The sequence below is a fragment of the Neoarius graeffei genome, chromosome 7, assembly GCF_027579695.1.
Source record: "Neoarius graeffei isolate fNeoGra1 chromosome 7, fNeoGra1.pri, whole genome shotgun sequence".
Taxonomy (NCBI): domain Eukaryota; kingdom Metazoa; phylum Chordata; class Actinopteri; order Siluriformes; family Ariidae; genus Neoarius; species Neoarius graeffei.
Genome location: NC_083575.1, coordinates 100,304,521 through 100,316,408, shown reverse-complemented (window position 1 = coordinate 100,316,408; position 11,888 = coordinate 100,304,521). Strand labels below are relative to the sequence as shown.

The window sequence follows — 11,888 nt, the reverse complement described above, 5'->3', positions numbered from 1 at the left end:
CGACAATGTTTATTGTTAAAAGCGCTATACAAATAAACTTGACTTGACTGTCTTGGAGTCATTTTCTAACATATTTGACTGCTTCTGTGGTGGGAATGCAGGTGAAAAGAAAAGTGACATCATAGGAAACCATGGTTTCACCTGAGTCTAGTTTGAGGTCTGCAACTTTAGTAGCAAAATCTTGGGAGTTTTTGACGTGATGTGGCGTGTTCCCAACAAGAGGAGCCAGGATGGTGGCTAGGTGTTTAGCAATGTTATAGGTGACAGAGTTTATACCACTGGTGATAGGTCGGAGTGGAGCTCCTTCCTTGTGAATCTTGGGGAGTCCGTATATGAGAGGAACGGCTTCCCCAGGGTACAATCTGTAGCACAGAGATCGGTTAATTGCTTGGTCCTTTTCTAGTTGTTGCAGGCAGCTAACAACTTTCTTTTTGTAACAACTGGTGGGGTCCTGCCTCAAGGTTTCATAGGTGGTTGTGTCGCTGAGGAGACTGGTCATCTTGGAGTGGTAGTCCGCTGTGTTTAGCACCACTGTGCATCTCCCTTTGTCAGCAGGAAGGATGGTGATGTTCCAGTTTCTTTGAAGCAATGTAAGAGCCCTCCTTTCTTGGCTGGAGAGGTTGGAGGGGGGTGCTTTCGCACTGAACAGAGCAGCTGATATCTTCAGTCTAAGTTGTTCTGCCTCTGTGTTGGTCAGGTTGTTGGTTCTGATGGCTGACTCTGTGGCTGTGATGAGGTCTACCACTGGTATCCACTCTGGTGAAACTGCAAAGTTAAGTCCCTTGGAGAAAACATCTTTCTCTGGTTGGGTGAGTACCCTGTCGGATAAGTTCTTCACCCATTTCTCTTCTACAGTATGTCCAGTTGTGTAGCCTGGTCAGATTTCTTTCTCCAAGTCAGCACTTCTGTCTTGCTGGAGGAGGTGGTTTTAGACAGCAATGTTTGAAATTTGCACATCTGTCATTCCTTGCCTTTGGTATGTTGTGAAATCTGTGCCTTCTCAGTGAACTCAGAGACTCATTCCAAAACTTCACTGGGAAGAAGTACTGTCAACTCTTCAAACATCAGTTCAGTCTTGTTCTGGAGAGCATCGATGGTGAAATATACTTGTCTCACTCTCTCATTGAGAAGCTGCTTCTGGGCTTTCTGGAGGATTATTTCAGCTCTGTGTCCTTTGACAGTTGAATACAGGCGTAGGCTAGTGGGGATAATGTTGGTTTGTCAGCATCTTAGGTTGAAATGCAGGTGGTTTCTGTAGTCTGCCAGTACTAATGTAGTGTATGCAATTCAGTGCAGTGAGGAATGCACAGACTCGTATATTGTGGAAACAAAACAACCGCTTCACAGGCACATGGCTCAACACAGGAGAGCCAGTTCCTCAGGCCAGGACTCTGCTGTCTATCTTCATCTTAACAACAAAGGACACTCATTTCAGGATTGCAACGTATGCATTTTCGCCAGAGAAGATCGTTGGTATGAGCGAGGAGTTAAAGAAGCCATTATTATCAACCTGGAATGGCCATCACTGAACAGAGGTGGTGGTCTAAGACATAATTTATCAGCCACCTACAATGCAGTCTTGGCACACTTCCCAGACAACTGAATGCACACCAAAACCCAGCTGTTTTCAGTGACTCACAGGAGGACAGAGAGAACCAACAATCCATTGATCACCCCAATGACTCTCTAGGCCGTTCACACCCAGCCCCCAGTGACCCACACCAACAGGATGACTCCACGACACCTTAGGATTGCTTTTCATCTATGAGAGGATAAATACCTGATACTCCCTATTAGTCAGACAGAACTGAAGAAGCCTTTCGGATGAGAGGTGAAACGTCTTCAAGAATCTTCAAGCAAGCGCAGTTGCTCTTTTTACCACCCACAGTTTACTATGACCTGGATGACTGAGAATCCTCACAGACACTCCATTTGTACACCATTTGTCTGACTGTGGATTGGTGGAGTCCAAACTCTTTAGAGATGGTTTTGTAACCTTTTCCAGCCTGATGAACATCAACAATGCTTTTTCTGAGGTCCTCAGAAATCTCCTTTGTTCATGCCATGATACACTTCCACAAATGTTGTGTTGTGAAGATCAGACTTTGATAGATCCCTGTTCTTTAAATAAAACAGGGTGCCCACTCACACCTGATTGTCATCCCATTGATTGAAAACACCTGACTCTAATTTCACCTTCAAATTAACTGCTAGTCCTAGAGGTTCACATACTTTTGCCACTCACAGTTATGTAATATTGGATCATTTTCCTCAATAAATAAATGACCAAGTATAATATTTTTGTCTCATTTGTTTAACTGGGTTCTCTTTATCTACTTTTAGGACTTGTGTGAATCTGATGTTGTTTTAGGTCATATTTATGCAGAAATATAGAAAATTCTAAAGGGTTCACAAACTTTCAAGCACCACTGTACTTTTGGCTGAGTTTCTCATTGCTTTGCTTCTGTGGAGGATGGCCCCATATGAACAGATTAAATATACACTTAAAAGACGGCCATGGACACTTAATACAAACAGTTTTGCTATGATGTCTTAGGACTACAACTGACATGAGAACTTCAGGACTGCAGTTGCCATGAATAGTTTTGCACTCAAGTCTCCCTCAGTGAATAGTTGATAACTTCAACGAAGTAGACTTCATTTCAAAACTATAATGAATTTCCTGGTTACACAATTGCACTTTTTGACCATATAGGACACACTTATAAAATAGTTATTTACAACCACACTATCTCTTGTCAGCCAAATGAAGATGGGTTCCCTTTTGAGTCTGGTTCCTCTCAATTTTTCCTCCTCATGTCATTGTAGGGAATTTTCCTTGCTGCTATTGCCTCAGGCTTCCTCATTAGGAATAATTTTATTAATTCATATGTGTAAAATCTATATTTTTCTGTTAAGCTGCTTTGCAAAAAAAAAAAAAAGTCTATTGTTAAAAAGTGCCATACAAATAATTTGACTTGACTTGACTAGTAGTGGCCTGCTTCTCTACTCACTCTTATGCATACACTGGACCAGCTACACATACTGTCATCTTCTGCATGGATATGTACTGTAGACTTGCTTTTTCCCCTCCAGTGAGTCACATTTCATGACTAGTCTTTCCAACTGTTGGCAGGTTTTGGGAGACAGGTGCAAATCAGAGCACACGGTGCACAGGTCCAGTAGGGTGATCAAATCTGCACCCACAACTCTGATGGATCCTTATAATTTATCTAAATGTATAATTAATATTTAAAGAGTGTCTTAATTGATTGTCATCCATATTAATTATTTTAATTAAAATGATGTTACTTTGTTGCAATTTGATGCCTGATAAAAACAAACAAACAAACAAACAAACAAACAAACAAACAAACAAACAAATCCAAATAGAATAATACCCATTAAGAGACATAATTTTATTAGGTTGATTGTAAATGCCCTTAATAAATGAGCTAAATTTCAAATATTTATGCACATTTTAGATTTAGAAAATTATATACATTATCCTGTGAATATTTCACTTTGATATACAGTATACAGCTTCATTTTAATAATTCAGAATAGTAAATTTTTGGGTACGAAGGTTAAATAAAATGGAATTTATTAAATAAATAAATTAAATAAATAAATAAGCTATATATTAAAATATATTTCAATAGTTACAATTTATGTTGTTTTACACTCTGTTTTTAAAAAAGTCCGTTTCGTGTTGTGTATTGAACATTGTAGGAACGTCTTCTGTTGAAGCGCCTCTTTAAACCAGCACAGCAGCCACACAGCAGACACTGAGAGAAATGGACAGAATGTTAGAGAGAGAGAGAGAGAAGGGGAACAGAGGAGTGATTCTGATTATCTTTTCTTATTCCTGTCACTGCTGTAAAATAAAAATAACGTCTTTAATCAAAAATAAAATCAATAACTTTACTCAGTGCCTGCAACTGATACAAATACAGATACATATATCAATATATAAAGATTATTTATATTTCTTGCCAAATAGCAGCCAAATTCAGGGTTTACAAGAGATCTTGGTGACACTTACACACAGTAGAATCCAGCACGGTATGAGAATAATGACAATACTGCAGGGGATGATGATGCCCAGGATCCATGCAGAATTTCCTCCAGTAGTGGTGTTGTGTGCTTGGACTGTGGGCCTCAGGACTACATGGAAAGGGGGTTCTGTTTGAGCAGCAGGAGTGGTGAAGGAAGTCAGACCACTAATGTTGAGTATTGCAGAAAGAAATCCACTTGGTGTCCACTTGGTGTCACCTTCCAGAAAGATGTGTTCTGAATCAGCCACAATTTCTGTACCATTAAACCTGGAGGAAAATAAAAATAAAAACTGAGCTTCAAATTCTGATTTGAAAAGAGAGATAGAGAGAATCTGTATATAGCTCTGGAAATACAGTAAATAAATTAACTATGGTGCGCTGTGCCATAGAGGCAGTGGTTCACACGTCTACAGTTATATAAGTGTGTTTAAGTGTCGGGGTGTGATATTGTTCTCCCTGGGAGGGGCATTTGCCAGCCAGTGATTTCACTTTTGTGCTCCAGAATGTGGTGCTAAAGCAGTTGTTTATGACCATTTCTGACCATCCCACTGTCTCACTGCTGAGGAAGAGGAAGGGTTCTGTGGACCTTTGGTTTGAAAAGCATTCTTAAGAAACCACTGTCTTTGTTGGCTGTGGCAGTATGCAAAACCAGCCCAGTGGCTTTAATTATTTGGAGATGCAATTTTATGTCACCTGCTGTATTCTGTATCTCAGAATCACAGATCATAGTTTTGATGCATTTTGTCGACAGCATTTGCTGTTGAAATGGTGAATTCCTATGATCCTCAGCCAAGCACTACAAAGATTAAGCTAAGGTTAGCTGATCACCTGAGTTATTGCATTCTACTGTACATTTTTGAGTATTGCTCTGCGTTTAGTTTTGTTTGCCTGTCATTTATTCAATAAGCCTACAGATAAATCCAACATTCTTGGAAGAAAATCTCTAATTCTTCCACAATATTAAAGCAATTTATATATTAATTCCATTACTTCTATATGTTTTTATACTATCCTAGTGAAATTTGGTTGCATCCTAAGATGAAAAAGCTTTTGTGTGTCACATATACTGTATATTACAGCAAAGTGAAACAGTTTTCTTGGCAAATCCCAGCTTGTTAAAAGCTGGGTTAGGAGCACAGGGTCAGCCTCACTGTACCCCTGAAGCAGTGAGGGTTAGGTGCCCTGCAACAGTAGCAGCTTGGTGGTGCTGGGGTTTGAACTTCTGATTTCCTGATCAGGAAACCATAGCCTACATCCACATGAATACATTTTTTTAAGATTGTTTTTTGGCTTTTTCCACCTTTATTGGATAGAACAGTGTAGAGACAGGAAGTGAGCGAGAGAGAGAGACAGGGAGGGATCGGGAAATTACCTCGGGTCGGAATTGAACCCAGATCCCTGGATTTATCGCATGGCACCTTATCCCACTGAGCCACAACACCCCCACATGAATATATTTTAGTTTTAAAACTGCATTTTAAAATGAAAATGCTCTCTGTCCAGATGAGAATTTTAGCTCTGTATCAGAAACAATCTCCTTCCATACTAACATGCCTGAAACGCATATCACATGATCATTCATGTCTGCTGGGCATTCATATGCTCGTATAAACAGTAGATGCCATTTATTTTCTTCTGGAAAAGGAACATGTGACAGGAGCGTGAAAAATCAGGGAAGGATACATCGTGACTCATACAGTGGTGCTTGAAAGTTTGTGAACCCTTTAGAATTTTCTATATTTCTGCATAAATATGACCTAAAACATCATCAGATTTTCACACAAGTCCTAAAAGTAGATAAAGAGAACCCAGTTAAACAAATGAGACAAAAATATTACACTTGGTCATTTATTTATTGAGGAAAATGATCCAATATTACTTATCTATGAGTGGCAAAAGTATGTGAACCTCTAGGATTAGCAGTTAATTTGAAGGTGAAATTAGAGTCAGGTGTTTTCAATCAATGGGATGACAATCAGGTGTGTGTGGGCACCCTGTTTTATTTAAAGAACAGGGATCTATCAAAGTCTGATCTTCACAACACAACATTTGTGGAAGTGTATCATGGCACGAACAAAGGAGATTTCTGAGGACCTCAGAAAAAGCATTGTTGATGCTCATCAGGCTGGAAAAGGTTACAAAACCATCTCTAAAGAGTTTGGACTCCACCAATCCACAGTCAGACAAATGGTGTACAAATGGAGTGTGTGGGTGCAATCAGTTAATTATTGAAATTAAGTGATCAATCAATCTCGTTAAATCAGTCTCATTAAATTTTGAAGGTCAATAATTAAAATGAATCAATCCCATTGAATCGTTTAATTTGACTCGTTTGAATTGAATCATACCATAGAATCAGTCTCATTCAGTGAATCATTTAGTGAATCGTTCAATGAATCGTTTAGTGAATCATTTGGTGAATCGTTCAATGAATCATTTAGTGAATCATACCATTAATCCTGGTGCTTAATAATAAATTACCAAACAGCTAAATTATGGTATATTTCCAAATTATTACAATCACTTACCACATTACATAACTTTTATATGCACCCTTTTGAATTCGAGGGAGATTGGGGACTTCATGTATATATTGTTGTTCACACAAATAAACACAGTTTGTTTAATAAATGAATTTATTATACAAAGATAAAAAGAAAAATAAATCAATATATACAAGCAGTGAGGGGTGTGTGTGTGTAGGACTTGACCATGTGTTTAGCCTCGTGTAGCTAACTACACGTGGTGGAGGCCTAGCTTGTTGGTAGCTAAACAAAAGAATGTGTACAAATGGAGGAAATTCAAGACCATTGTTACCCTCCCCAGGAGTGATCGACCAACAAAGATCACTCCAAGAGCAAGGCGTGTAATAGTTGGCGAGGTCACAAAGGACCCCAGGGTAACTTCTAAGCAACTGAAGGTCTCTCTCACATTGGCTAATGTTAATGTTCATGAGTCCATCATCACTAGAACGCTGAACAACAATGGTGTGCATGGCAGGGTTGCAAGGAGAAAGCCACTGCTCTCCAAAAAGAACATTGCTGCTCATCTGCAGTTTGCTAAAGATCACGTGGACAAGCCAGAAGGCTATTGGAAAAATGTTTTGTGGACAGATGGGACCAAAATAGAACTTTTTGGTTTAAATGAGCAGCGTTATGTTTGGAGAAAGGAAAACACTGCATTTTAGCATAAGGACCTTATCCCATCTGTGAAACATGGTGGTGGTAGTGTCATGGTTTGGGCCTGTTTTGCTGCATCTGGGCCAGGACAGCTTGCCATCATTGATGGAACAATGAATTCTGAATTATACCAGCGAATTCTAAAGGAAAATGTCAGGACATCTGTCCATGAACTGAATCTCAAGAAAAGGTGGGTCAAGCAGCAAGACAACGACCCTAAGCACACAAGTCATTCTAGCAAAGAATGGTTAAAGAAGAATAAAGTTAATGTTTTGGAATGGCCAAGTCCTGACCTTAATCTAATGGAAATGTTGTGGAAGGACCTGAAGCGAGCAGTTCATGTAAGGAAACCTACTAACATCCCAGAGTTGAAGCTGTTCTGTACGGAGGAACGGGCTAAAATTCCTCCAAGCCAGTGTGCAGGACTGATCAAGAGTTACTGGAAACGTTTAGTTGCAGTTATTGCTGCACAAGGGGGTCACACCAGATACTGAAAGCAAAGGTTCACATACTTTTGCCACTCATAGATATGTAATATTGGATCATTTTCCTCAATCAATAAATGACCAGGGATAATATTTTTGTCTCATTTGTTTAACTGGGTTCTCTTTATCTACTTTTAGGACTTGTGTGAAAATCTGATGATGTTTAAGGTCACATTTATGCAGAAATATAGAAAATTCTAAAGGGTTCACAAACTTTCAAGCACCACTGTAAGACTTAATCAAGAAGTGAATGTGGGTGTCTCTGTTATTGTTTTCAAGCATCTCAATTTTTGCTCTATCTACACTAAAATGCTACCCTGGAGTTTTCAAAATAAAATGGGGCCAGCAGCATTTCCAAAAGTCTCTGTTTTAGGGGCTCAAAAATTGTGGAGTAATGTGGATGTTAGGTGTAAGCATAGCAAAAGTGAAGCATTTTAAAACTAATATGTACTAATGTGGACATAGTCTTAACCATTGATCCACCACTGCTCAAGTGCTACTAGCGCTAACATTTGTGACCATCTGCTCATTTTACGATGAAATTTACTCCACCACTTTTCAGCCAAAACTGAAAATTCTGCTCATATTACTCAGTGTAATGAAACCATCCAGTTTAATGTATTGGCTCCAGCAGAGATAAATTTTGTAAAAATTTGAATCTTCTATTTCCTTCTTTAACAACATTATTTACAAATTTTAATCTGGACTTGAGATGCAGTAAGAAGGCACTTACCTGTAAGTTGCTCGTGGGAAGACAAATGGAGTACTACCTTTGACATTCAGAATATCGTTCAACTAAAAAAAGAGGGGGTAGAAAGGTCTTAGTATTTTTCTTAACTTATTATTTTACTGTGTAAAGTAATTTTGTGATGGAGAACAATGGCTTACACATACCAGGCTGTTGATGGTGTTTTGGATTAAAGTATATGTTTCGTTCCTCAGCTGCACATCCTTGGAGATGGTCACATTGCTGATTCGGAACGCAAAGCTAATATTGTACGAGTTGTTGCCCATTTCTGAAAGGTAGGTAATGAACAAAATTATATACATTATATTTAATATATTTTAATTACAATTTAGGGATTGATTAATATAAAGGAGACTCACTCTGATAGGTGACATTCTGTATGCTCACAGGCTCATTCAGTTTTTGTGTTGCAAGATCTCGTGCTCTTCTGATCTTTGAGTCCAGGAAAGCATTAGCGGCTTGGAGAACATCAGCCTCACTCGGTACTTTGGCCAAGTTCTTAAAAACTAGACGAATGTATATCACAACATTCCCCAATCTGAAGTAGGAGAAAAGAAATGCTAAAATTTAATGAAAAATAAATATAGAATGAGGTTGGATTTAAATCAGAATAGTCAGGTCATTAGGTAAATGAGGGCCAATGAATATTGAAAGATTAGAACAAAATAATAAAATCTTTCATTAAGTATATCTGAATACGCAGACAGTTAACACAAAGTGAAAATGCACTGACTAAAATTCTAACTAGAGAAATTAATATCAAGACACTTACACAGGTTTAAGGTCATTCAGGAAGGCTGCTGGTGTTTTGGTGTCTCCATCTTGGAAATAGTACTCCATGTCACCATTAACCTGGTTCTTTGAACTCCTGTTAGGAGTTGAAAAAAGTATAAACATCACAATATAATTTACTTTACAATGAGAGAGTATTTTCCCAAAGGAGAAATGAATACTTATTTGAACTTACGTGAAAGAAAACTTATGGGGTGTGAATGGTTCTGCACCAGGTTTATTTAGAAGTGCATTTTGCTGGAGACAGAAAGATAAATAATTGTTTTAATGCAAAATACAAAATACTGCAAAATAAAATATACAAAAATGTTTGTATAATGATTTTTTTTCGCTTACAGATAAAATGGGTTTCAAAGGCATTCAGATGAAGAAAATAGAATTCACATTACATTTTAAATTTGATTTTCAAAAATAATTTTAGGTGTAAATGTTAAGTGGACCTACAGTAAATGTTAATATACCACATGTATAAAGATACAATATGCTGTACTGCAATAGATTCTGAACAGAAAAATATGTTTGTAACAGTCACCCCCTGCACTTCTCCTACCGACCACCAACCATATTTACGGAGTGTGTTTGATGTTTGCCATTGTGAAGTCTCTCCACTATCTCTGTTGTGCATTACTAAAGAATGGTTAAGGGTTTCATCATTATTTTGGGCCAAGTGTAATTTGTGTGTGTGTGTGTGTGTGTGTGTGTGTGTGTGTGTGTGTGTGTGTGTGTGTGTTCAGGTCAAAGATTCATAATAACATCTTTCTGTTATGGGAAAGTTTTTGTTGGGGAAAACTGTGAGCCGAGTGTTTCTCATATTCAGAGAGGACAACACCATGTATGATGAAGCTTCTATAATAAAATCTTTCTCTCTCTATGTTTTGTGCCTGCTTGCAGTCTTTATTGAATGGGAAAAAAAAAACTTACTTCACAATCTTACTTCACAATCTCACAATTACTAGCTATTTCCAGTTCCCTTGGTGCAGTCCCATGTATTTTTTTTTAAATGATCTTGCTCTGCTTTTTTGTCTGTATCTGCCTTCTCATGTTTTTACCTTTGCTGATTACCCCACTGCAACTGCTTTTATTAACTCTTTTCACCAGCAGCCAAAAAAGGGACTTTCCGCATGGTTTAGGGGTGCATGTGTTCAGCATTGAATTTATTTGTGACGTCACGCTCCACAGTAGTGGTTATTGGCTCATATGAAACTTTTTCAGAAATATTTATTTTGTTATAATTTTATTGTGGCAGTTGTATTTGGTGTTTTACTATTAAAGAAAATTAGTTGTACTCTCTGTTTTATCTCTGTACCAATGTTATTGTGGAGAGGTGTGAATTGTTTGCCCAGCAGGGGGCTCACACCCCTTTCCCCCTTGTCCTGCTCACCAGCAGCTGAATACAGAGACATGATACTCTAAACATATAAACCCAGCAGTGTCCTCATTAATCTTATAACAGATTGGAATGACAACAGGGTTCATTTGTTTATACGGATTGAAAACGTCCGATCGGTTGATTTTCATTCCGCCAGAGGAATGGAAGACCAGTGTACTGCAAGAAAGAGTTAAATTCTGCAATGGGGTACAACATCATCTTCTGATATCTCTTGTTGTTTCATTGTTTATTGTTGTTATGCATATAGTCATGTAAACTCACAGCAATATGCTCTGCTGATTTGTCTGCATCTACTTTATACTGTTTTGATCTTCACCTGATTACCCCACTGTGAGTCTGCCTTGCTTCAGATAACCCTGGGTTTACTATGTTGACTTTTAAACTATTTGATTTTTGCAACTTTTTTTTTAAACTCTGCAGTAGGATCTGATACTATTTATGGACATTTGTTAGAATGTTGTTATGCTCATAGTGATGTACACTCACAGCATTATTGATGATGCTCTTCACATGGTTGTAGGTATCATTCCTGTTGGCAGATTTCTCTGGCATGCTGATGCTACTGATGCTGAATGTGAATGTGACTGCATAAGAGGTGTCTGAAATGTCTGGTGAACAAATCAAAAGTGATTTAGAATAGCTGATAAACTTTGTGGTGATGAGACAGTAATTTGTACATGATGTAATTGTGTTAATGGTAAAGAAAACATACTTTCATAAGTGAAGTTCAACACTTTTACAGAGTCATTGAGATGTAGGAGTCGAGCACTCAGAAGAGTCTGGGTTGTAGTAAGAACCAAACTCTCACTGGGAACAGAAGAGGAGGAACTGAAGACCATCCTGGTCTGAACCACAGCTGAACCAATTCTGAAAAGACAAAGGGTTATAAATTTTCCTAAACAGATTTCAGCCTGAATATTTAATTCTTTATTCATATATAGAAGATACCTACATTACTGAGGGAGTTGTATTTATATTGCTAGTGATTACAAGCGGAGTTGATTCCTCAGTTTTAGCTGCTGGAGTAGGTGTAGGCCCAGTTGTGTCTGCTCTTGTAGATTGTGTAGTTATTGCAGCCTGTGATATGTATACAGTTCCACTGGTCGATTCTGTTATTAGTGTTGTAGTTGATGGTACAGTTGTAGTTGTTGTTTTTCCCTGTCTAGTTGTTGGTTCCTCAATTAGAGTAGGTGAAAATAGAGTAGTTGAAGATGCAGTTGCTTCTGAAATTGTTGG

At 38.1% G+C, this 11,888-nt stretch overlaps 1 protein-coding gene across 1 annotated transcript; it reads right to left on the bottom strand.

Moving 5' to 3' along the window:
- Positions 1 to 3,692: 3,692 nt before the first annotated feature.
- LOC132889816 (uncharacterized) lies at positions 3,693 to 11,679 on the bottom strand. The gene is made up of 10 exons (XM_060926671.1): positions 11,605 to 11,679; positions 11,365 to 11,519; positions 11,139 to 11,260; positions 9,438 to 9,499; positions 9,243 to 9,338; positions 8,830 to 9,008; positions 8,617 to 8,738; positions 8,456 to 8,517; positions 4,046 to 4,325; positions 3,693 to 3,788 (listed from the first exon to the last, which is right to left on the bottom strand). Exons 2-10 carry the CDS (start codon positions 11,489 to 11,491, stop codon positions 3,693 to 3,695), a joined length of 1,146 nt encoding a protein of 381 aa, XP_060782654.1. The 5' UTR covers positions 11,492 to 11,519; positions 11,605 to 11,679.
- Positions 11,680 to 11,888: the final 209 nt, after the last annotated feature.

Bases quoted from the DNA above. Each gene is read 5' to 3' on its own strand.
- LOC132889816 (XM_060926671.1), bottom strand. From the start codon at position 11,491: ATGGTCTTCAGTTCCTCCTCTTCTGTTCCCAGTGAGAGTTTGGTTCTT. The intron at 11,261-11,364 runs GTATGTTTTCTT...TTTGTTCACCAG, and splicing joins GTTGAACTTCACTTATGAAA to ACATTTCAGACACCTCTTAT. The intron at 3,789-4,045 runs GTAAGTGTCACC...CATTTCTCTCAG, and splicing joins CGTGCTGGATTCTACTGTGT to TGTCTGCTGTGTGGCTGCTG.